General features: G+C 40.5%; 1 protein-coding gene across 5 annotated transcripts in view; it reads left to right on the top strand.

Annotated features, from left to right (window-relative positions):
* The window catches only part of cadm1a (cell adhesion molecule 1a), a 432225-nt gene extending 426752 nt beyond the window's left edge, over positions 1-5473 (top strand). For all 5 annotated transcript variants that reach the window (XM_024011664.2, XM_024011666.2, XM_024011667.2 and 2 more), the window contains 2 exons: positions 224-352; positions 1223-5473. In XM_024011664.2, the coding sequence (XP_023867432.1) occupies positions 224-352; positions 1223-1341 (248 nt within the window). In that variant the 3' untranslated portion in view covers positions 1342-5473. The remainder of the gene's footprint in view (positions 1-223; positions 353-1222) is intronic.
* The last annotated feature ends 18205 nt before the right edge of the window (positions 5474-23678 follow it).

The raw sequence follows: 23678 nt of genomic DNA, 5'->3' as shown, positions 1-23678 counted from the left end.
TGTYATTTCCGAAATGTTTCACAATTCTCATTTTGCCCTTTTTTCCAACTGCAAACAGCATTTGTGTATTTTAGGCTGGAGTAGCTGATGATGTACTATGAAGGATTAATGTTATCATTATTTCTTTGTAGATCTTTAATCCACCAAAGTGGGTGTGATGTCCTCCATTAGCATGCACTGTTTGTGGATTCTCTAAAAGCTGTTTCTGTTATTGTACTTACAGATTCCAGAGCTGGAGAGGGAGCACCGAGAGCGGTCGACCATGCAGTCATTGGAGGAGTGGTGGCTGTGGTTGTCTTTGCCATGCTCTGTCTACTCATCATTTTGGGACGGTACTTTGCAAGACACAAAGGTGTGTGACAAACCCTTTTGTTTTCTATCTATAGAAGCACCTCTGTGGAATCACAAGGTTAGAAAGTACACAGACACACTATAATGTCATGTTTTTGTTTACTCAGTATCATACTAATATTGTCCTGGGCTATCAAAAATCCACTTCCCTCTCCCCTGAACACTGTTTTAGGAATTCTACCATACCGCCTGAGCCCAATCAGATTTTTTTCTCTTTTATGGCTACTGTACTTTTGAAGGGGTGGTCTTTGGAGTACAGAACATGGTTTTGGTTTTGATTCTAAATTACTCCCTGCCCTTCTCCATTTGATCTGAGCTATCSCCTTCATTATCAGGCCCAACACTGTTGGGATGTGAATAATCCCTGTCAGAAATGAAGTTTGAAGTGGATTGCTCATTCCCACTCGTTCGGTGAACTTGGCAAGGTTAATTCGAAGTTGTGAGTCGAGCTGAAGCAGAATCTGTATATCCATGTGCGAATCTTGAATGTGAATCAAAGAATGCCAACAGAGAGGTTTTTAACCTTTATTTAACTAGGCAAGGATTAACAAAAAATGACAAGAAAATGATTTGTTTGTAATGGTTTACAGTGGCAAATAAATAATTGACCTACAAGAATTAAAAACTTAGCAGCTGATATATAACTTTTAAGTTACAGTTTCCATTAGAGTTTGTGTTGGCGTGCCAACGGACATAATTATGAGTTTAATATGATTATATTTTAATAATGTATTTTATGAGATCAAATATTCTACAATAAACCTCATGGTTTGTTTTGGTTCAATGATTTGCTTCTTAATGTCAAGGAAACTTGAGTAGGAATTCAGGAGCTTAGCAATGAAGTGTCCATTTTTATCATCCCCCCCTTCAGGTACCTACTTCACGCATGAAGCTAAAGGAGCCGACGATGCAGCAGATGCAGACACGGCCATTATCAACGCAGAGGGGGGCCACAACAACTCGGACGAGAAGAAGGAGTACTACATATAGAAATCACAGGGCCCCAATACTGTTTTCTGTGGAACACCACGCTGTCTTTGGGTTGGGGGGAGGGGGGGTTGCTTGGGGTTTGAGAATTGGTTGGATTAGGTTGGGTAGGTTGGTTTTAGGGGTGATTGCCCGGGATTGAACAATGTATTGTCCAGTCTCTGCAGCTGAGTAGGAACGGTTTTGTGTGTATAAGGTGGAAAGATGGGGAGGGGAGGTTTTTGGTAAGGGTGGGGGGTTTGGGGGTTGCCAGAAATCACTGTAGAAGAGAGCGTCACCATGCGACACCTCCCAAAACTGCTGGTACGAATTTTGTTTAGTTCAACCATTTGCAGAAAATTCTGTGCCTTGTTCTGAATTTATTTTCTATTCATTCTTTATTTCCCCCCCCATCAACATGCCCTGTTGCTCCCCACCCTCCCTCTTCCACTCTCTTCATTATCATTGTGCTGTTGGCTTTCCTATGAGGGTAAAATTACACAGCGGCTCTGTTCATCTCTCCCACTGTGTTCGCACACACGTCCTCTCCTGCATACCAAAAGCTCATAAGAACCCTATTTCCACTATACTGTGAGCAGGCCAGGTCTCAACCACCACCTTTCTTTTTTTCCAAACCTTTTGAAAGCTCCAAAACACATCCAACGCTTTACGTATCATATTCGAAAAATGAATATAAGGAAAATATTATTACCCATAAATAACATTGTGCTCCCTCCCCCCTCTTCAAAACACAAACACACAGAAATATAATCTAAAGGAAGACAGTAGAGGACAATTGGTCTCGAAAACTGTCCTTGTTTTCTTTGTATCGGGGCCAATTCCTCATCACCGTGGATCACTTGTATTCCTTCCTCTGTCTCTTCAATTTGTTTTTCAAATTAGATATGCCAGCGCATTTAAAAGATTGCCACAATTTGGAATAAGGAAAGTAGAAGGCACATTATTTCACCCTCGCTATGCTGAACTTAGAGGCATTTTCAATTCATTATTTTCACCTTTTATTCTCTGTACAATGATGTTTTTGTTCTGTTCCACTGAATGGAACCGCAATCCCCCGGCAGGCATTTCTTTTTTTGTGATGACATTTTTTGGGTTTTACATCCTCTCTCATTCAGATATTTGAATCTGACAAAAATAATTTGTTTTTAATGGTTTCTTTGGTGTTGTACTCACCCTTTGTCTCTAAATCAAGATGCCTCAGTTTAGCCAAGCTGTAATATAGTTAGGGGGGAAAACAAACTATGTAATACTGATAGGATTCATTTCAATGCGAAATGACCGGAAGACATCTCCAAACTATAATGTTGATTATCAAAGATGAATATTCTCATTATAAGAGAGATATCAATCTAGGTTGTGAGGTACTTACTGCAATCAACATTAATAAAGTGATACTACCTTCATCTTGGTATATACTGAACAGGTAAATCACACATTTAGTTGTATTTTTCAGCTTTGTGTGTAAAATTAGAACTAGAGCTGTAAAAGGGTTATAGGATTTTGAAGGAGATGGTGATAAATAGGGGATACATAGCTTCTGAGCAAAGAACATACAATCATTGTATCTAAGACATTTTTACAAAGGATATGATTTCAAGACAAAACAGTTCAGTAGTTTCAACAATATACAAACTATGTCCAGCCAATAAATTTACACCAATGTATTATACATCAACACGTGCCAGGAAATATTTTTTACATCCTAGTGGAATTTCATGACAGAATAATTTTGTGGTTTTTATGATTATCACAAGCTGTTTGTTGTGAGTTTTGTCACTCCATACTGTACAACACTCCTGAATGGGTGATGACAGTTGAGGAGCGTGTGTGTCACTGGAGACGGCCTTATGCCACTACCATCACACCTCAGCCTCTGAACTGTACATGGTCTTGTCATGATGCAACAATTTTCACTTGCCAAAACAGTCAGTCAACACCACATTGCATGTATGTGAGTGTGCACCATTTCTATTTTCTTTCTTTGTGAATGACCTGCCTAAGCTTTAAGACGAGACCATGTTGAAAGGGCCAGTGGGGGAGAATTGGGGAATGCCAAAAGTCATTTTATGTTATCTATTACTTTTCATTTCATTTCTACATCACCACAGTCAGCATTGCTGTTCAATTTAGTTACTGTCCTGCTGAGGTGGTTGATATGACAATGAGGTTGAAGAGGTGAAGTTGCTTTCATGTTTGATTTGACATATATTCCAAATATGATATCTTGGAAAAGGAGCTATCACTGATTTAACACTGTACCACGACGACAATGCTGTTTGTTTATCAGGACAGCGGTGGCTTCCTGACTCGTTTAAATGCTTCATTTTAGACTGTGACATCATATGAAACATTTTGGATTCCCTCTGTTGTTTAAACGGAACAAACAACAGAGAGAATGTTACCATCGTTTAGATTGAGGTTGTGTGACTTGTATTTAACATTGAGCATTATTTCGCTTCGGTAAAAAGTGTGGTGGCTTCCATTCAAAACTGGACCTAAAAAAGTATGTTCTTACCAAGTGAACACATCTATTCACTCTCTGTAGGTGGAGATTTTATTAAATGTACTCACCGCTGTGTGGACTGGGTCGATATATATGTTTGTTTATGCTTTTTAACCTTTTACTTATGTATGTTGTGGTTTGGAATGGGGACCACTTTCAGAACCAATAGGAAACAGGATTGTATTGTGGAAAGTATGCACCTCGAGCATAGTTGACATAAAACAAATGTTAATTTGTATGAGCACCTACTTAACACCGGTGATATGAAGACTGAAATCAAATGTAATTCGATGATGGACAACTATTTGGATGGATGTGAAAAGTCCAGAAAGGTATAGAATGTTTTTTGTCATTTCTTTTTCCTAGGTGTTGTTATCTGTTTTATTTTTCTCATGAAATGCCCCTTTGTGACTCAAGGTACTGTTAACTTGGTAGTCTGACCGTGTTATTTTATCAAATTACTTTTTACATTCTTATGTTAATTCCTGTCTCAGGCGGTGGTGGGAAAACTACCCAATTGTCATACTTTAGTAAAATCAAAGATACCTTATTAGAAAATGACTCAAGTAAAAGTGAAAGTCATCCAGTGAAATACTAATTGAGTGAAAGTCTAAAAGTATTTGGTTTTAAATATACTTAAGTATCAAAAGTAAATAGAATTGCTAAAATATACTTAAGTATCAAAAGTAAAAGTATAAATCATTTCAAATTCCTTAAATTAAGTAAACCAGGCGGAACCATTTTCTTGTTTTTTTTATTTGCTGATAGCCAGGGGCATACTCCAACACATAATTTACAAACGAAGCATTTGTGTTTAGTAAGTCCGTCAGATCAGAGGCAGTAGAGATGCCAGGGATGTTCTCTTGATAAGTGCATGAATTGGACCATCTTCCTGTCCTGCTAAGCATTCAAAATGTAACAAGTACTTTTGGGTGTCAGGAAAAATGTATGGAGTAAAAAGTACATTATTTTCTTTAGGAATGTAGGGAAGTAAAATATAAATAACAAAGTAAATTATAGATACCCAAAAAACGACTTGGTAGTACTTTAAAGTATTTTTACTAAAGTACTTTACACCACTGGTCTCAGGTTCATGTGCATTGAATGGTGTGATTGCATCTCAGGTAGAATGCAAAGTCTAGGCCCCACCACAAATTGATGGAAAAAACGCTAATAATTATAGATCGAGACAACTGGTGTTCTTTTTTTTTTTTTTGCATTTAAGCTGTACATGTTTTATGTATTTTCTTAAATATTCAGTGAACTGTATAATATGTGTTTAAGTATGACTTTGTATAGACATAGTTCATAATGTATGAGTACTCAGTTTGTTAAAAATGACACAGGAACAGAACACACTCAGCTGTGGCTGTGCAACTATCCATTTAAACACGTCTCTCATGTTTGGTTTTCCTCCCAGGACGTTTGGTTGTTTATCAATTCATTGTCTTCATTGATTATTTTTGTCTTTCTGCTGTAGGTCTACTTGGGCAATGTTAATGTGTATTAATGAAGAAAAAAGATATCCACATTCCCATACACATTTTGTATTGGTTCATTAATAGACATTTTTACAAAAAAAAATGAGTTCTTGTCTTAATAAAAAAGAAAATATATTAATGTTCAAAGTAACTGGTGTATGTGTTGTTTTTCATTCTTCCTTATTTAATTTTTATTTTTCATGCATGAAGAGACATGTATAAAGAGACATAAAATGTGATGCTTAACATTGAATGCATGGCCTCAGGTTTTTCGAGCCATTACACAGTCCATTAAGCACATTTTGTGGTTTGAGGAGCATATCAAGAGCAAGCTCTTTCTCCAAACTACGGGGCCGATTCAGATTTAGGAAATGTATGCCTTTCCTATGCACTTCTTAGTAGTTGGTATTCAGAATTACCTTATGCAGGCACATACAGTTGAAGTCTGAAGTTTACATACACTTAGGTTGGAGTCATTAAAACTCGTTTTTCAACAACTCCACAAATTTCTTGTTAACAAAAACCAACTATAGTTTTGGCAAGTCGGTTAGGACATCTACTTTGTGCATGACACAAGTAATTTTTCCAACAATTGTTTACAGACAGATTATTTCACTTATAATTCACTGTATCACAATTCCAGTGGGTCAGAAGTTTACATACACTAAGTTGACTGTGCCTTTAAACAGCTTGGAAAATTCCCAAAAATGAAGTCGTGGCTTTGGAAGCTCCTGATAGGCTAATTAACAACATTTGAGTCAATTGGAGGTGTACCTGTGAATGTATTTCAAGGCCTACCTTCAAACTCAGTGCCTCTTTGCTTGACATCATGAGAACATCAAAAGAAATCAACCAAGACCTCAGAAAATAAATTGTAGACCTCAACGAGTCTGGTTCATCCTTGGGAGCAATTTCCAAACGCCTGAAGGTACCACATTCATCTGTACAAACAATAGTACACAAGTATAAACACCTGTCTCTTATACACATCTAGATGTGTATAAGAGACAGGCAAGGTAGAAGCCACCTTTCCAAAGCTGCAATAAAAAAGCCAGACTACGGTTTGCAACTGCACATGGGGACAAAGATTGTACTTTTTGGAGAAATGTCCTCTGGTCTGATGAAACAAAAATAGAACTGTTTGGCCATAATGACCATAGTTATGTTTGGAGGAAAAAGGGGGGAGGCTTGCAAGCCGAAGAACACCATCCCAACCGTGAAGCACGAGGGTGGCAGAATCATGTTGTGGGGGTGCTTTGCTGCATGTGGGACTGGTGCACTTCACAAAATAGATGGCATCATGAGGGAGGAAAATTATGTGGATATATGGAAGCAACATCTCAAGACATCAGTCAGGAAGTTAAAGCTTGGTAGAAAATGGGTCTTCCAAATGGACATTGACTCCAAGCATACTTCCAAAGTTGTGGCAAAATGGCTTAAGGACAACAAAGTCAAGGTATTGGAGTGGCCATCACAAAGCCCTGACCTCAATTCATAGAAAATTTGTGGGCAGAACTGAAAAAGTGTGTGCGAGCAAAGAGGCCTATAAACCTGACTCAGTTACACCAGCTCAGGAGGAATCTGCCAAAATTCACCCAACTCATTGTGGGAAGCTTGTGGAAGGCTACCCGAAACATTTGACCCAAGTTAAACAATTTAAAGGCAATGCTACCAAATACTAATTGAGTGTATGTACACTTCTGACCCACTGGGGATGTGATGAAATAAATAAAAGCTGAAATAAATCATTCTCTCTACAATTATTCTGACATTTCACATTCTTAAAATAAAGTGGTGATCCTAACTGACCAACAACAGGGAATTTTTACTCTGATTAAATGTTAGGAATTGTGAACAACTGAGTTCAAATGTATTTGGCTAAGGTGTATGTAAACTTCCGACTTCAACTGTAAAGGCACCAGCGTACCAGGTTTGGTTTGCTCCTAGTAGAACTCGGCTAGGTGAAGTGAACATCTGTGCCTCGCATACTCCCTTAACAGACCATCGCTTGAAAAAGTAGAAAAAAATGTCAATGTTACTCTTTGTCCCGATTGAGACCCTGTAGCAACAACAGCCAGTAACACTTCCTCAAATTTGTCAGAATTAATCTAAGATAAATCAAGAAATCAGTTATTCATTTTGACATTTTTGCTGAGGTCTTAGTCACGCAATTTTACATCTAACTAAGCTGTTTGATGCAGTATTTCTCAAGTGAAAATGCATGAAAACTAGTTGTCTCTCGTTGAATGACAAACACTTAATTTGAAGAAGCCAGTCCATAGTTCCCACTCCTAGTCAGTAGCGGTGCGTGAGTAAAATCACTGGGGGGAAAAAGCCATGTAATATGGCTTTTTCCCCCCAGTGATTTTACTCACGCACCGCTACTGACTAGGAGTGGGAACTATGGACTGGCTTGTATTGTGATAATTGTGTTGTTTGCTCTATATCCTATTTGTTCATATGCCTTGTCACTGTGATATACAGTGGCAAGGAAAAGTATGCGATCCCTTTGGAATTACCTGGATCTCTGCATAAATTGGTCATCAAATTTGATCTGATCTTCGTCTAAGTCACAACAATAGACTAACATAGTGTGCTTAAACTATTAATAATAACACACAAATGATTGAATTTTTCTTGTCTATATTGAATACATAATTTAAACTTTCACAGTGTAGGTTGGAAAAAGTATGTGAACCCCTAGGCTAATGACTTCTCCAAAAGCTAATTGGAGTCAGGAGTCAGCTAACCTGGAGTCCAATCAAGGAGGTGAGATTGGAGATGTTGGTTAGAGCTGCCTTGCCCTATAAAAAACAGTTTGCTCTTCACAAGAAGCATTGCCTGATGTGAACCATGCCTCGAACAAAAGAGATCTCAGATTAAGAACTGTTGACTTGCATAAAGCTGGAAATGGTTACAAAATATCTCTAAAAGCCTTGCTGTTCATCAGTCCACGGTAAGACAGATTGTCTATAAATGGAGAAGGTTCAGCACTGTTGCTACTCTCCCTAGGAGTGGCCGTCCTGCAAAGATGACTGCAAGAGCAGAATGCTCAAATAGCTTAAGAAGAATCCTAGAGTGTCAGCTAAAGACTTACAGAAATCTCTGGAACATGCTAACATCTCTGTCGACGAGTCTACGATACATAAAACACTAAACAATAATGGTGTTCATGGGAGGACACCACTGAAGAAGGCACTCCTGTCCAAAAAAAACATTGCTGCATGTCTGACATTTGCAAAAGTGCACCTGGATGTTCCACAGCGCTACTGGCAAAATATTCTGTGGACATATAAAACTACAGTTGAGTCGTTTGGAAGATACACACAACACTGTGTGGAGAAAAATGGAAGCACAGCACACCAACATCAAAACCTCATCCCAACTGTAAAGTATGGTGGAGGGAGCATCATGATTTGGGGTTGCTTCGCTGCCTCAGGGCCTGGACCGCTTGCTATCATCGACAGAAAAATTAATGTTAGGCTATCTGTCCGCCAATTGAAGGTCACCAGAAGTTAGGTGATGCAACAGGACAACGAACCAAAACGCAGAAGTAAATCAACAACAGAATGGCTTCAACAGAAGAAAATACGACTTCTGGAAAGCCCTGACCTCATCCCGATTGAGATGCAGTGGCATGACCTCAAGAGAGCAGTTTACACCAGACATCCCAAGAATATTGCTGAACTGAAACAGTTTTGTAAAGAGGAATGGTCCAAAATTCCTCCTGACCGTTGTGCAGGTCTGATCCACAACTACAGAAAATGTTTGGTTGAAGTTATTGCTGCCAAAGGAGGGTCAACCAGTTATTAAATCCAAGGGTACACATACTTTTTCCACCCTGCACTGTGAATGTTTACACGGTGTGTTCAATAAAGACGTGTATTATTAGTTTAAGCCGTCTGTGTTTGTCTATTGTTGTGACCTACGTGTAGATCAAATTTTATGACCAATTTATGCAGAGATCCAGGTATTTCCAAAGGGTTCACATACTTTTTCTGCCACTGAATAGGCCTAAGGCCGAGACTATAAGACACAATTGCAGAATAAATTCAACCACACCTTTGTTTCATCACAAAACCAGAGAGCAACATCTGTCTGAAGTCCACAAAGCATATTGCATGTAACAAACAGTTACATGACCTACAGCATGGTCAAGCAAGTCAATGTTTCCGACATTTTCAGACTACTTAACAACTATTGATTTAGAACACCGGAGTTACCGCAAGTCGCAAAGAAAACAGGCTAATTTAAGAAAGGGCCAAGTTTAGCTTGCTAGCTAGCCACCGGAGGACAACACAATGAAATGCAACAATTCAAGTTGTTTCTGTCAATGACATTTGGCTCTTGATGTGATTGGAGTGATGCCAAATCCAAACGGGCTTCCCTTGACACTTTTTTTTGGTTTGCCAGGACCATTCACAGTTCAGCTCACTCAGTTTAGCTCAACGCTGAATGGCTATTTTATTTTTTTATCAAGGGAGGTCAAATGCTCGCTCTCTTCCCTTATATTCAATGCTACGGGCGGCAACAATGTCATACTCTTTTTTACCAGACAGCGGCCGATAGATTGCCTACATATACAGTGACAGAGGGGCGAAGTTTCTTCGGTGAGATACTAATATTTTTTTTTTTAAATCTTGAACAATTTGTAATGCCAGGGTTGTGGGCTCGATTCCCACGGTGGACAAGTATGAAAAAAGTATGACAATGTATGCACTCACTACTGTAAGTCGCTCTGGATAAGAGTGTCTGCTAAATTACTGAAATCTAAAAAATTTAAATGCAGTACTGTTGACCACAGACGAATGGGCATAGAATTTGGCTACAGTACTTCAACTTGCCTCAAGAAAACACAAGAAAAATGTTGTAATAATATATGCACAAACTGTTGACTGAGAAGCATGCGACAGGCTTTACACGCTTTACGGGTGTGGCTACCTTGCACACACTGAATAAATGTAACCCTCCCACTTGATGGCCAACATATTTTCTCGTGGAGTTTTCCTTCAATAGGGATTCCAGTACATTTATATTAAGCCACCGCTTTAAATAAGGTGTACATTTTAGTTAAAAAACTGAAACTGGAGATGAATAAAAAAATACAGTGATTTAATTCATCCTGAAAGTTGCCATATTCAAGTTCAATCGATGAAATATTGGAAGATGAGAAAAGTGTACAGCGTTTGAATAATAGTCCTATAAATACTCAATTCCTCACTAATTATGGAAAAGCAGCCTAATGACAACGGTCCAGTTGTTGTGAATCGTACACCAGGCTTCAGGTTTAAACTGCTATGTGTGGACTGAGTTCCGTAGTTTTTATTTATTTATTTATTTATTTCACCTTTATTTAGCCAGGTAGGCTAGTTGAGAACAAGTTCTCATTTGCAACTGCGACCTGGCCAAGATAAAGCATAGCAATTCGACACATACAGCAACATACAGTCAATAATACAGTAGAAAAATGAAAACAAAAAAGTCTATATACAGTGAGTGCAAATGAGGTAAGATAAGGGGGTTAAGGCAATACATAGGCCATGGTGGCGAAGTAATTACAYTATAGCAATTAAACACTGGAATGGTAGATGTGCAGAAGATGAATGTGCAAGTAGAGATACTGGGGTGCAAAGGAGCAAGATAAATAAATAKAMWKWGMYMYMGYYMMAGGTAGATAGATGGGCTGTTTACAGATGGGCTATGTACAGGTGCAGTGATCTGTGAGCTGCTCTGACAGCTGGTGCTTAAAGCTAGTGAGGGAGATATGAGTCTCCAGCTTCAATGATTTTTGCAGGTCGTTCCAGTCATTGGCAGCAGAGAACTGGAAGGAAAGGCGACCAAAGGAGGAATTGCCTTTGGGGGTGACCAGTGAGATATACCTGCTGGAGCGCGTGCTACGAGTGGGTGCTGCTATGGTGACCAGTGAGCTGAGATAAGGCGGGGCTTTATCTAGCAGAGACTTGTAGATGACCTGTAGCCAGTGGGTTTGGCGACGAATATGAAGCGAGGGCCAACCAACGAGAGTGTACAGGTCGCAGTGGTTGGAGTGTATGGGGCTTTGGTGACAAAACGGATGGCACTGTGATAGACTGCATCCAATTTGTTGAGTAGAGTGTTGGAGGCTATTTTATAGATGACATCGCCAAAGTCGAGGATCGGTAGGATGGTCAGATTTAAAAGGGTATGTTTTGTAGCATGAGTGAAAGATGCTTTGTTGCAATATAGGAAGCTGATTCTAGATTTAATTTTGGATTGGAGATGCTTAATGTGAGTCTGGAAGGAGAGTTTACAGTCTAACCAGACACCTAGGTATTTGTAGATGTCCACGTATTCTAAGTCAGAGCCGTCCAGAGTAGTGATGCTGGACGGGCGTGCAGGTGCGGGCAGTGATCGTTTGAATAGGATGCATTTAGTTTTACTTGCATTTAAGAGCAGTTGGAGGCCATGGAAGGAGAGTTGTATGGCATTGAAGCTCGTCTGGAGGTTAGTTAACACAGTGTCCAAAGAGGGGCCAGAAGTATACAGAATGGTGTCGTCTGCGTAGAGGTGGATCAGAGAATAACCAGCAGCAAGAGCGACATCATTGATGTATACAGGCTTTGGCAATGTTAACACGTTTCCCATGTGTCGGCCCGAGAATTGAACCCTGTGGCACCCCCATAGAGACTGCCAGAGGTCCGGACAACAGGCCCTCCGATTTGACACACTGAACTCTATCAGAGAAGTAATTTGTAAACTAGGCGAGGCAATAATTTGAGAAACTAAGGCTGTCGAGTCTACCAATAAGAATGTGGTGATTGACAGAGTCAAAAGCCTTGGCCAGGTCGATGAATACGGCTGCACAATAATGTATCTTATCGATGGCGGTTATGATGTCGTTTAGGACCTTGAGCGTGGCTGAGGTGCACCCATGACCAGCTCTGAAACCAGATTGCATAGCGGAGAAGGTACGGTGGGATTCTAAATGGTCGGTAATCTGTTTGTTAACTTGGCTTTCGAAGACCTTAGAAAGACAGGGTAGGATAGATATAGGTCTGTAGCAGTTTGGGTCTAGAGTGTCACACCCTTTGAAGAGGGGGATGACCGCGGCAGCTTTCCAATCTTTGGGAATCTCAGACGATAAGAAAGAGAGGTTGAACAGGCTAGTAATAGGGGTTGCAACAATTTCGGCAGATAATTTTAGAAAGAGAGGGTCCAGATTGTCTAGCCCGGCTGATTTGTAGGGGTCCAGATTTTGTAGCTCTTTCAGAACATCAGCTATCTGGATTTGGGTGAAGGAAAAATTGTGGGGGCTTTGGCGGGCTGCTGTGGAGGGTGCTGGGCAGTTGACCGGGGTAGGGGTAGCCAGGTAGAAAGCATGGCCAGCCGTAGAGAAATGCTTATTTAAATTCTCAATTATAGTGGATTTATCGGTGGTAACAGTGTTTCCTAGCCTCAGAGCAGTGGGCAGCTGGGAGGAGGTGCTCTTGTTCTCCATGGACTTTACAGTGTCCCAGAACTTTTTTGAGTTTGTACTACATGATGCAAATTTCTGCTTGAAAAAGCTGGCCTTAGCTTTCCTAACTGCCTGTGTATATTTGTTCCTAACTTCCCTGAAAAGTTGCATATCACGGGGGCTATTCGATGCTAATGCAGAACACCACAGGATGTTTTTGTGCTGGCCAAGGGCAGTCAGGTCTGGAGTGAACCAGGGACTCTATCTATTCCTAGTTCTAAAATTTTTGAATGGGGCATGCTTATTTAAGATGGTGAGGAAGGAACTTTTAAAGAATAACCAGGCATCCTCTACTGACGGGATGAGGTCAATGTCATTCCAGGATACCCCGGCCAGGTCGATTAGAAAGGCCTGCTCAGAGAAGTGTTTTAGGGAGCTTTTGACAGTTTGACAGTGATGAGGGGTGGTCGTGAGAATGTTTATATCCCCAGTAATCATACGATATTTAACTGATTATGGCAGTAGGCAGATTTTGGAATAGTCATGTTAACACCCTACTCTGCTTATTTTAATCGGCGTAAGGTCAAAATCAAAGTAAGCATACGCTGATTAAAACACCTGGTTTTCTGAGCAATCTTTAACATTTTTAGGACATGTCAAATCAAATCAAATTGTATTTGTCACATGCTCCGAATACAACAGGTGTAGACCTTACAGTGAAATGCTTACTTACAAGCCCTTAATCTTAAAACTAGGGCGCGCAGTTTTCGCTTTTTGTCTAAAAAGGCGTACCCATTTGAAACTGCCTATTTCTCAGCCCCCGAAACTAGAATATGCATATAACAGTCAGATTAGGATAGAAAACACTCTGAAGTTTTGTCTGTGAGTTAAACAGAACTGGTATTGCAGMCTAAAACCTGAGGAAAATCCACCAGGAAGTGGCCCTGTTTTTGAGACCTCTCTGTTCCCATGCATACCTATTGCCAGACTTCTTTTTCTATGTCTTCCCTAAGGTGTCAACAGCCTTTAGACATAGTTTCAGGCTTTTATGTTGAAGGATGAGCGTGAACGACCACATTGCGTAAGTGGTTAGGTGGGGGCTCTGAGTGATTTTTGCGCAAAAGTGAAAGGCAGCCATTGTTTCTCTCGGTCCTAGTGAAAAGCCAACTGTCCCGGTTGATATATTATCGAATAGATATTTGAAAAACACCCTGAAGATGGATTATCAACAACGTTTGACATGTTTCTGTGGACATTATGGATATAGTTTGGATTTTTTTCCGCCGTTGTCGCGAACGCTCTTTCCGGTGGATTCCTGGGCATAACGCAGCAAACAAACGGAGGTATTTGGATATAAAAAATATCTTTATGGAACAAAAGGAACATTTGCTGTCTAACTGGGAGTCTCATGAGTGAAACCATCCGAGGATCATCAAAGGTAAACGATTAATTTGATTGCTTTTCTGATTTTCGTGACCAAGTTACCTGACGCTAGGTGTTCTTATTGTTTTGTCGAGCGATCAATAAATTTACACAAATGCAAGTATTGCTTGCGCTGTAAAGCATAATTTCAAAATCTGAGACGACAGATGGATTAACAAAAGGCTAAGCTGTGTTTTGCAATATTGCACTTGTGATTTCATGAAATTGTATTTTATTATATACCGTTCGCGCTACGCTATGCTAGTCAGCGTTTCTGATGACAAATATCCCGGATCCGGGATGGGTAGTCCAGAAAGGTTTTAACCAACAATGCAGAAAATAAAATAAAAAAATAAAAAGTATGAGATAATAAAAAGCAGCAGTAAATAACAATAGCGGGGCTATATACAGAAGGGTACCGGTACAGAGTCAATGTGCGGGGGCACTGGTTTCAAGGCAATTGAGGTAATATGTACATGTAGGTAGAGTTATTAAAGTGACTATGCATAGAAAATAACAGATAGTAGCAACAGCGTAGAAGGGGGGTCAATGCAAATAGTCTGGGTAGCCATTTGATTAGCMGTTCAGGAGTCTTATGGCTTGGGGTAGCTGTTTAGAAGCCTCTTGGAACAAGACTCTGCGGTAGCAGAGAGAACAGTCTATGACTAGGGTGGCTGGTGTCTTTGACAATTTGTATGGCCTTCCTCTGACACCGCCTGGTATGTAGGTCCTGGATGGCAGGAAGCTCGGCCCCTGTGATGTACTGGGCTGTACGCACTACCCTCTGTAGTGCCTTGTGGTCGGAAGCCAAGCAGTTGCCATACCAGGCAGTGATGCAACCAGTCAGGATGCTCTCGATAGTGCAGCTGTCAAACCTTTTGAGGATCTGAGGACCCATGCCAAATCTTTTCAGTCTCCTGAGGGGGAATAGGTTTTGTTATGCCCTCTTTACGACGGTCTTGGTGTGCTTGGCCATGTTAGTTTGTTGGTGATGTGGACGCCAAAGAACTTGAAGCTCTCAATGATGTGAGTAAGACCTATTTAAAGGTAAAGCGTGAACACACAGTCGRCCAGAACAGCTGATGCTCTCATGCATGTTTCAGTGTTCCTTGCCTCGAAGTAAGCATAGAAGTTCTTTAGCTTGTCTGGTAGGCTCGTGTCACTGGGCAGCTCTCTGCTGTGCTTCCCTTTGTAGTCTGTAATAGTTTGTAAGCCCTGCCACATCCGACTTGCGTCGGAGCCGGTGTAGTACGATTCGATCTTAGTCCTGTATTGATGCTTTGCCTGTTTGATGGTTCGTCGGCGGGCATAGCGGGATTTCTTATAAGCTTTCGGGTTAGAGTCCCGCTCCTTGAAAGCGGCAGCTCTACCCTTTAGCTCAGTGCGAATGTTGCCTGTAATCCATGGCTTCTGGTTGGGGTATGTACGTACAGTCACTGTGGGGACGACGTCCTCGATGCACTTATTGATAAAGCCAGTGACTGCCAGTGTAAAGCCAGTGTACTCCTCAATGCCATCGGTAGAATCCCAGAACATATTCCAGTCTGTGCTATCAAAACAGTCCTGTAGTTTAGCATCTGCTTCATCTGACCACTTTTTTATAGACGAGTCACTGGTGCTTCCTGCTTTAAGTTTTGCTTGTATGCAGGAATCAGGAGGATAGAATTACGGTCAGATTTGCCAAATGGTGGGCGATGGAGAGCTTTGTATGCATCTCTGTGTGTGGAGTAAAGGTGGTCTAGAATTGTTTTCCCTCTGGTTGCACATTTAACATGCTGATAGAAATGAGGTAAAACTGATTTAAGTTTCCCTGCATTAACCTTTCACTGCTACCAAACCCGGATCCGGGATCCCCCCCATCACAAAAGCTGACTAGCATAGCCTAGCCTAAAGCTACAGGGATATCATATAATAAAATGTTCATGAAATCACAAGTCCAAGACACCAAATGAAAGATACAGATCTTGTGAATCCAGCCATCATTTCCGATTTTTTAAATGTTTTACAGGGAAGACAAAATATGTATTTCTATTAGCTAACCACCATAGCAAAAGACACAACTTTTTTTTGTCCACCATTTTTCCCTGCATAGGTAGCCATCACTAATTCGACCAGATAAAGATATAAATAGCCACTAACCAAGAAAACACTTCATCAGATGACAGTCTGATAACATATTTATTGTATAGCATATGTTTTGTTAGAAAAATGTGCATATTTCAGGTATAAATCATAGTTTACCATTGCAAGCACTATCACAAAACTCACCAAAGCGACTAGAATAACTACAGAGAGCAACTGGTATTACCTAATTACTAACATAAAACATTTCTTAAAAATACACAGCGTACAGTAATTGAAAGACACAGATCCTGTGAATCCAGACAATATTTCAGATTTTCTAAGTGTTTTACAGCGAAAACACAATAAATCGTTATATTAGCATACCACATGTGCAAACATTACCCCAGCATTGATTCAAGGCAAAAAGAGCGATAGCGTTATCACCACCAAAATATATTACTTTTTCACTAACCTTCTCAGAATTCTTCCGATGACACTCCTGTAACATCATATTACAACATACATATAGAGTTTGTTCGAAAATGTGCATATTTAGCCACAAAAATCGTGGTTATACAATGAGAAAAGTAGCCAAACTGGCCAGAAAATGTCGGGCGCCATCTTGGAGAGTGACTTAGTCTAATCAATAAATAATCATAAACTTGACTAAAAAATACAGCGTGGACAGCAATTGAAAGACAAATTAGTTCTTAATGCAATCGCTGAATTACATTTTAAAAATTAACCTTACTGCGCAATACAGGGTCGCCAAGCGAAGCTACCCCAAAAAAAATGGCGGCTTATGCGTTTAACATTTTTCAACAGAACAACGATTTATCAGCATAAATAGTCTTACTATTAGCTGAGCTTCCATCAGAATCTTGGGCAATGTGTCCTTTCTCCGGTCTAATCGTCTTTTGGTCGAAAGATGTCCTCTTGTCCTGTCGGAATGGCCACTAACGTTCGGCATGTACCGGAAAAGTGTCCAACTCTTGAAAGTGCGTCACAAAGAAATGCCAGAAAATCGCAATAAACTGATATAAATTGCTATAAGTCGGTTTAAATTAACTACCTTATGATGTGTCTTAACACCTATAACGAGTAAAAACATGACCGGAGATATATTACTGGCTAAACCAAAGCTTGGAAGGAGGCCAGTCCGAGTCCATCGTGCGTCAAGCGCAGGGCAGAAAAGAAAGGTACTTCCGCAACTTGGGCTTATATAAAGTCCCAGATTGCGCAATCGACCCCATTCAAATTGTCACCACTTACTGACATCTAGAGGGAAGGCGTAGGCAGTGTTTGTAGCCCCACAGCATTCACAGGAAATTATAAACTGACCTGGGAACAGAGGCCAAGATTTCTGAAATCTCACTCCCTGGCAGGAAAAGTGCTGTAGAATGAGTTCTGTTCCACCCACAGAAACTAATTCAAACGGTTTTAGAAAGTAGAGATTGTTTTCTATCCAATAGTAATAATAATATGCATATTGTACGAGCAAGAATTGAGTACGAGGCAGTTTAATTAGGGAACGCTAAATGTCGAAGTTGAAACAGCACCCCTGTAGTGACAAGAAGTTTTAATGTCCCCGGGCCACTTGGAGTGCCGCCTCTGGATGAGCATTTTCCTGTTTGATTATGGAGGTATACTGCTCATTGAGTGCAGTTTTAGTGCCAGCATCAGTCTGTGGTGGTATGTAAGACAGCTACAAGAAAATACAGATAAACTCTCTTAGGTAGATAGTGTTGGTCTACAGCTTATCATGAGATACTCTACCTCAGGTGAGCAAAACCTTGAGACTTCCTTAGATATCGTGCACCAGCTGTTGTTTTCATATATGCAAGGCCCCTGCCCGTGTCTTACCAGAGGCTGCTGTTCTATCCTGCCGATAGAGTGTATAACCCGCCAGCTGTATGTTCTTAATGTCGTCATTCAGCCACGACTCGGTGAAACATAATATATTACAGTTTTTAATTGATATACACGCTTTCAGTTCGTCCCATTTATTTTACAGCGATTGAACGTTAGCTAGCAGGATGGAAGGCAAAGGCAGATTAGCCACTCGTCACCTGATCCTCACAAGGCATCCTGATCTTTTTCCACGGAATCTCAGTTTCCTTCTCCAGTGAATGACGGGGATCTGGGCATGGTCAGGTGTCTGTATTATATCCCTCCCATCTGACTTATTGAAGAAAAAATCTTTGTCTAATCTGAAGTGAGTAATCACAGTTCTGATGTCCAGAAGCTCTTTTCAGTCATAAGAGACTGTAGCAGCAACATTTCAAAACAAGTTACGAACAACACAAAAAACTAAAAAAATAGCATGGTTGGTTGCAGTTACACTGCAAAATTACTGCAGTAAAAAAAATGCAGTATTTAGATGCAGTATTTGCAGCATACTGCATTTATACTGCACTCTGACTCTTTTTTCGTAAGGAGTTTGGAAAAACAGAATATTTGCATCTTAGAAGTAGTTTTCACTTACAAACTTTATATGTCTGAACTATGCTTCCCAAAAATAACATGGTCGCTGTGGTACGTTTATTTTGATTGCCGATTTTCTACATTTATTAGAGTGCCATCCAACCTGGTCTCAGAGCATTTCATATTATTCTGTATGTAAATCCGAGACACTCCATTTAGTATGATACGTTACGTTTCATGTGGTATGTATTAATTTGTGGATGTCCATCACCCATTTCGTATGATATGTTACAAACACAACATGTAAAGTGCTGGTCCCATGTTTCATGAGCTGAAATTAAAGATCACAGAAATGTTCCATATGCACAAAAAGCTTATTTCTCTCACGTTTTGGGCACACATTTGTTTACATCCCTGTTAGTGAGCATTTTATCCTTTGTCAAGATAATCCATCCACCTGACAGGTGTGGTATATCAAGAAGCTGATTAAACAGCATGATCATTACACAGGTGGACCTTGTGCTGAGGACAATAAAATGCCACCCTAAAATGTGCAGTTTTGTCACACAACACAATGCCACAGATGTCTCAAGGTGCGGAGGAGTATTTCTGTCTGTAATAAAGCCTTTTTGTGGGGAAAACTGATTTCTTATTGGCTGGGCCTGTCTCCTCAGTGGGTCGGCCTCACTCCCAAGTGGGTGTGCCTCCCCAGGTGTGCCTCCCCAGGCCCACCCAAGGCTGCGCCCCTGCCCAGTCATGTGAAATGCATAGATTAGGGCCTAATCTATTTATTTCAATTGACTGATTTCCTTATATGAGCTGCAACTCAGGAAAATCGTTGTAATTGTTGCATGTTCGGTTTATATTTTTGTTCAGTATGTGTATTAAAGTCAAGCTAAGGGCAGGGAGCCGAATATCTGCCATTCCCTCCTGACAGACAGAAAAGCAGAACCAAAAGCAGGTGGTGGGCAAAAACACTAGCAATATTGCACTGCAATTATGTTTGCTGGACTGGTCAACGTACATTAGGTAGGAGAGTTTGTCAATATTTGGTAGTATGCTGCACACTGATCAGCTGAGATAAAGACTGACTAGAGTTTCCTGATGGAACCTTGCTTTGAGCTGCTCACTCGTGGGGCATTTAAGCCCTGAACAGCATCTGACAGGCAACCCTGAGAGGCAGCACTGTCTCCCAGGCTACGTGACGCCCCCAAGACCAGAGCCAATCACATGCAAGGAACATCGAGCCATTGAGACACATTCAAACAGAGCCAGAAAGCTGAAGCCTAGAGGAAAAAAGGTAATAAAGTTAGCATCTTCCATAATTAAGGCAACTTTATACTGACATCACTGATATTATATCAGACTGATCGTTGTAGATGAGCAATATTTTTATGTTTGTAAGCTAGCTTGCTATCCGGGTTGGCAGCAAGCTAATTTGGCTAGCTAGTCTTATGCGCTAGCTAGCTAGTAAGCTAGGTTGTCTTGTTAGCTAGCTAGTTATCTGTGTTGGTTGTTAGCTTCCATAACTGATATGTGTAGAATTATAAGGGACACTTCATGTTTTGTGGGTAATATTTACATTTAGAGCGCCATTCCTGACAGGCTGATCAGATTAGCTTTCAGCCTCAGAGCTTGATCAGATTCAATAGCAGCCTCAGAGGCTGATAAGTCAGGACACTCCCTTGTAGGCTGTTTCATAAGCAATGGTCCTTGCAGGCATATTAGCAGTCAAAGTACCTTATAGGCTGATGCATATGATCCATTTGGTGTGCTCTATTCCTACCAGGCTGATCATATTCAATAGTAGCCTCAGATGCTCATAAGTCAGGATGCTGCCATTCATGGTTCCATGTTGACTCAATTAATGCCTTCCCTCCTCTCTGCCAGCTCCCTGTGCCACTCCAGACTAGCCAGGTCTCTAGGCAGCATGCATGTGGTGGCCAGTGACAGAGAGCCAGTGTGCTGTGAGCCATAGAGACATTGCCAACAACACAGTCAACGCTGGCATCACAGTCAGCACAGGCCACCTGTCCAACCTAAACTTGCTGCAGGCCCCTCAGAAGGCAAGACTACCTATAGCCTCTCTTCAACCCCTTTCTCTGGGCTCAACCTCACGCTCTCTTACTCTGTGGGTCCCCCACAAACCAAGGGGTCTACCTGAGTTTTTGCAATCACATAAGCAAACACCTATATCTGTGTGTGCTACTGCTAGGCTTCCAACACTTCCAAGCTCACTTCAACAATCAAGCTCAAACACTTGAACAGTCTCCAGCTCTTTACCCTCCCTATGGTTCCTTGCATGTTCTATTGGAGTGGATGATTCAGGAGTATAACTGGCTACAGCTTCTCTCGACTACTGCTCATGCCGTGTCTCCTTGCTTTCAGTCACCGGCAACCTGTCACTGGCTGTTTGTTATTCTGACATAAATCACTGTTCTACAAGAGGAATCACATATCCCTTTCCTTTTACCCATTTTTTTTCTCGTTAAAATGTATCTCTAACAGACGCACTGTGTCCAGAGGATGGAAAACGTTATGTTCATTACAATCTATGGGCTTTACCAGACTATGGTATCTATTTCCCTTCTCTCTCRCCTTTCATTGTGTCTCACTTCTTTGTTCTATGCTGATGTGTTTGTGTGCAAGATTTGTCTCCACTCAATCTCTTCTCTTCTCTGCCCACGTCCTTTATTAAAGAGGAATTTCACCCTGGGAGAATCTGGGCTTGTTTTCATCATGTCCTAGGCATTTCTAGGTCAGTGAGATGTGTTTCACACATAATTGCCGAGGAGGAAGGCAGGTCTGTGCTTCGCCCGCTGAATGATACACCCTATGACGGCTTCCGGTATATTGATGGGGGGCGAGATCTGAAAATACATGTAGTCTTGACTTGTGGCATCTTACGAAGGCTCTATGTTATACTGATCGCACTATACATTTTTGTGCGTGTAGATATGGTTGTTTTTGTGCGATAGAGCATGGTGGTTAATTTCTTTACTATCAAATGAGGAGAGACAAACTTATCACACAAGTCAGAGTCATACTTAAACTAAATCTTTATTCACTTATTAATAAGGGAGCAGGTCAATACAACACACACATATAAAGTGAATCGATTGAGTGCTCTACGATAATGATGGCTGGTCGACAATTCACTCTTAGGTGATTCGTTGAGAGCTCCGAGACAAAGGTACACAGGTATTTTATAGCCAAGATACACCCCCTTCAGTCTACATGACAAACAACAGATGTATGGAATGGGTCACACGGTTAAGATTTGTATGAAAGATACTTATAATTCACAGCAGACAGTATCTGCTGTAAAAACTCTTGTCATTGTGTAGAGACCCTGGAGTCATCTCCCCCTGGTACCCTATAGAACAGAAACACCAACTCATGCTATGGAATGCGGTCTTGTTAGGTTTATCCCCCAAAGCATCATACATCTTAAGCCCCCCCGAGGCCCACTTTCAGTTCACACAAACACAGTAGAGTTATAAGAACCCTCTATTCTGTTGCATAAAACAACCATTTGATGCAATAACAGTATTATAACATAATCTTGTAATTTCTAAAACATTCCCCCATTTTGAGAGTCCACTCAACTTAAAATAAAATTACAAGATTTATTATCATTAATTCACATGAAGGAAATGCATACATTCTTCATAAAACAAGAAGCATAAAAGCAATAATTCATTGCATGGTTTCCTGCATGTGACCGGCTGCTATAGCACGGTCTCAGCCTCCTCCCAAGAAATGTAGCACTGTCTCCCATTTCAACCTCTAACACATATTCTAAGCATTCTACCCATGTGTCTGGGGAGGTCATGATACACAGTCACCATGAAGAAAAACAAAAGATGCATACAGTTTACATGATTCAAGGCTATATCTTCATAGACAGTGAAAAGCAAATATTTAATGCTTAATGCTGTGCATGCAACAATGGAGTTTAATAAAATAACATTTAGTCATTTAGCACACTCCAATGGATCAGCATGGTGGAAATAACTATTTCCATCCCAGAAACTAAAATTAGCATACCTTGTTGGACAYATCCAGGTAGTGACTGGTTTAAGTAAAATGTATTGTTTTGGTACCTAATGAACATGACCCAGGACAAGCATCATGATTCCACTATGTATAAGGCAAAGCTTATAGATCAAATAGATTGGGATCAGTTTCACTTTCCGGATCAGAGTTCACACGCTCCATTCACCATGGCATGCTGAGAATAGTGTCAACATCTTCAGTTCACAACAGCAATCAAAACAATCAATCCATAATACATTAATTGCTTCACTCATATAGTTATTAACATACTAAACTCAAATCAATCCTTCAGTTTTAAAAATCATTCAGTTTCCAAATCATAATCAAACCCCAATTAATTATCCAACCCAAATTTAGCATGATATTGCTCAGTGATTCACATTGGTCCTATCACTCAAAGGCAAAAAACGTAAATTTAACACACATCGACATTGGCAGGATGTACAGTGGCAAGAAAAAGTATGTGAACCCTTTGGAATTACCTGGATTTTTGCATGAATTGGTCATCAAATTTGATCTGATCTTCATCTAAGTCACAACAATAGACAAACATAGTGTGCTTAAACTAATAACACACAAATTATATAATTTTTCTTGACTATATTGAATACATCATTTAAACATTCACAGTGTAGATTGGAAAAAGTATGTGAACCCCTAGGCTAATGACTTCTCCGAAAGCTAATTGGAGTCAGGGGTCAGCTAACCTGGAGTCCAATCACTGAGACAAGATTGGAGATGTTGGTTAGAGCTGCCTTGCCCTATAAAAAACACTCACAAAATGTGAGTTTGCTATTCACAAGAAGCATTGCCTGATGTGAACCATGCCTTGAACAAAATAATTGTTGACTTGCATAAAGCTGGAAAGGGTTACAAAAGTATGTCTAAAAGCCTTTATGTTCATCAGTCCACGGCAAGACAAATTGTCTATAAATGGAGAAAGTTCAGCACT

Source organism: Salvelinus sp. IW2-2015, linkage group LG20, assembly GCF_002910315.2.
Source record: "Salvelinus sp. IW2-2015 linkage group LG20, ASM291031v2, whole genome shotgun sequence".
Classification (NCBI taxonomy): Eukaryota; Metazoa; Chordata; class Actinopteri; order Salmoniformes; family Salmonidae; genus Salvelinus; species Salvelinus sp. IW2-2015.
Note: the sequence above shows the minus strand (reverse complement) of the source record. Positions and strands in the feature narration are given on the sequence as shown.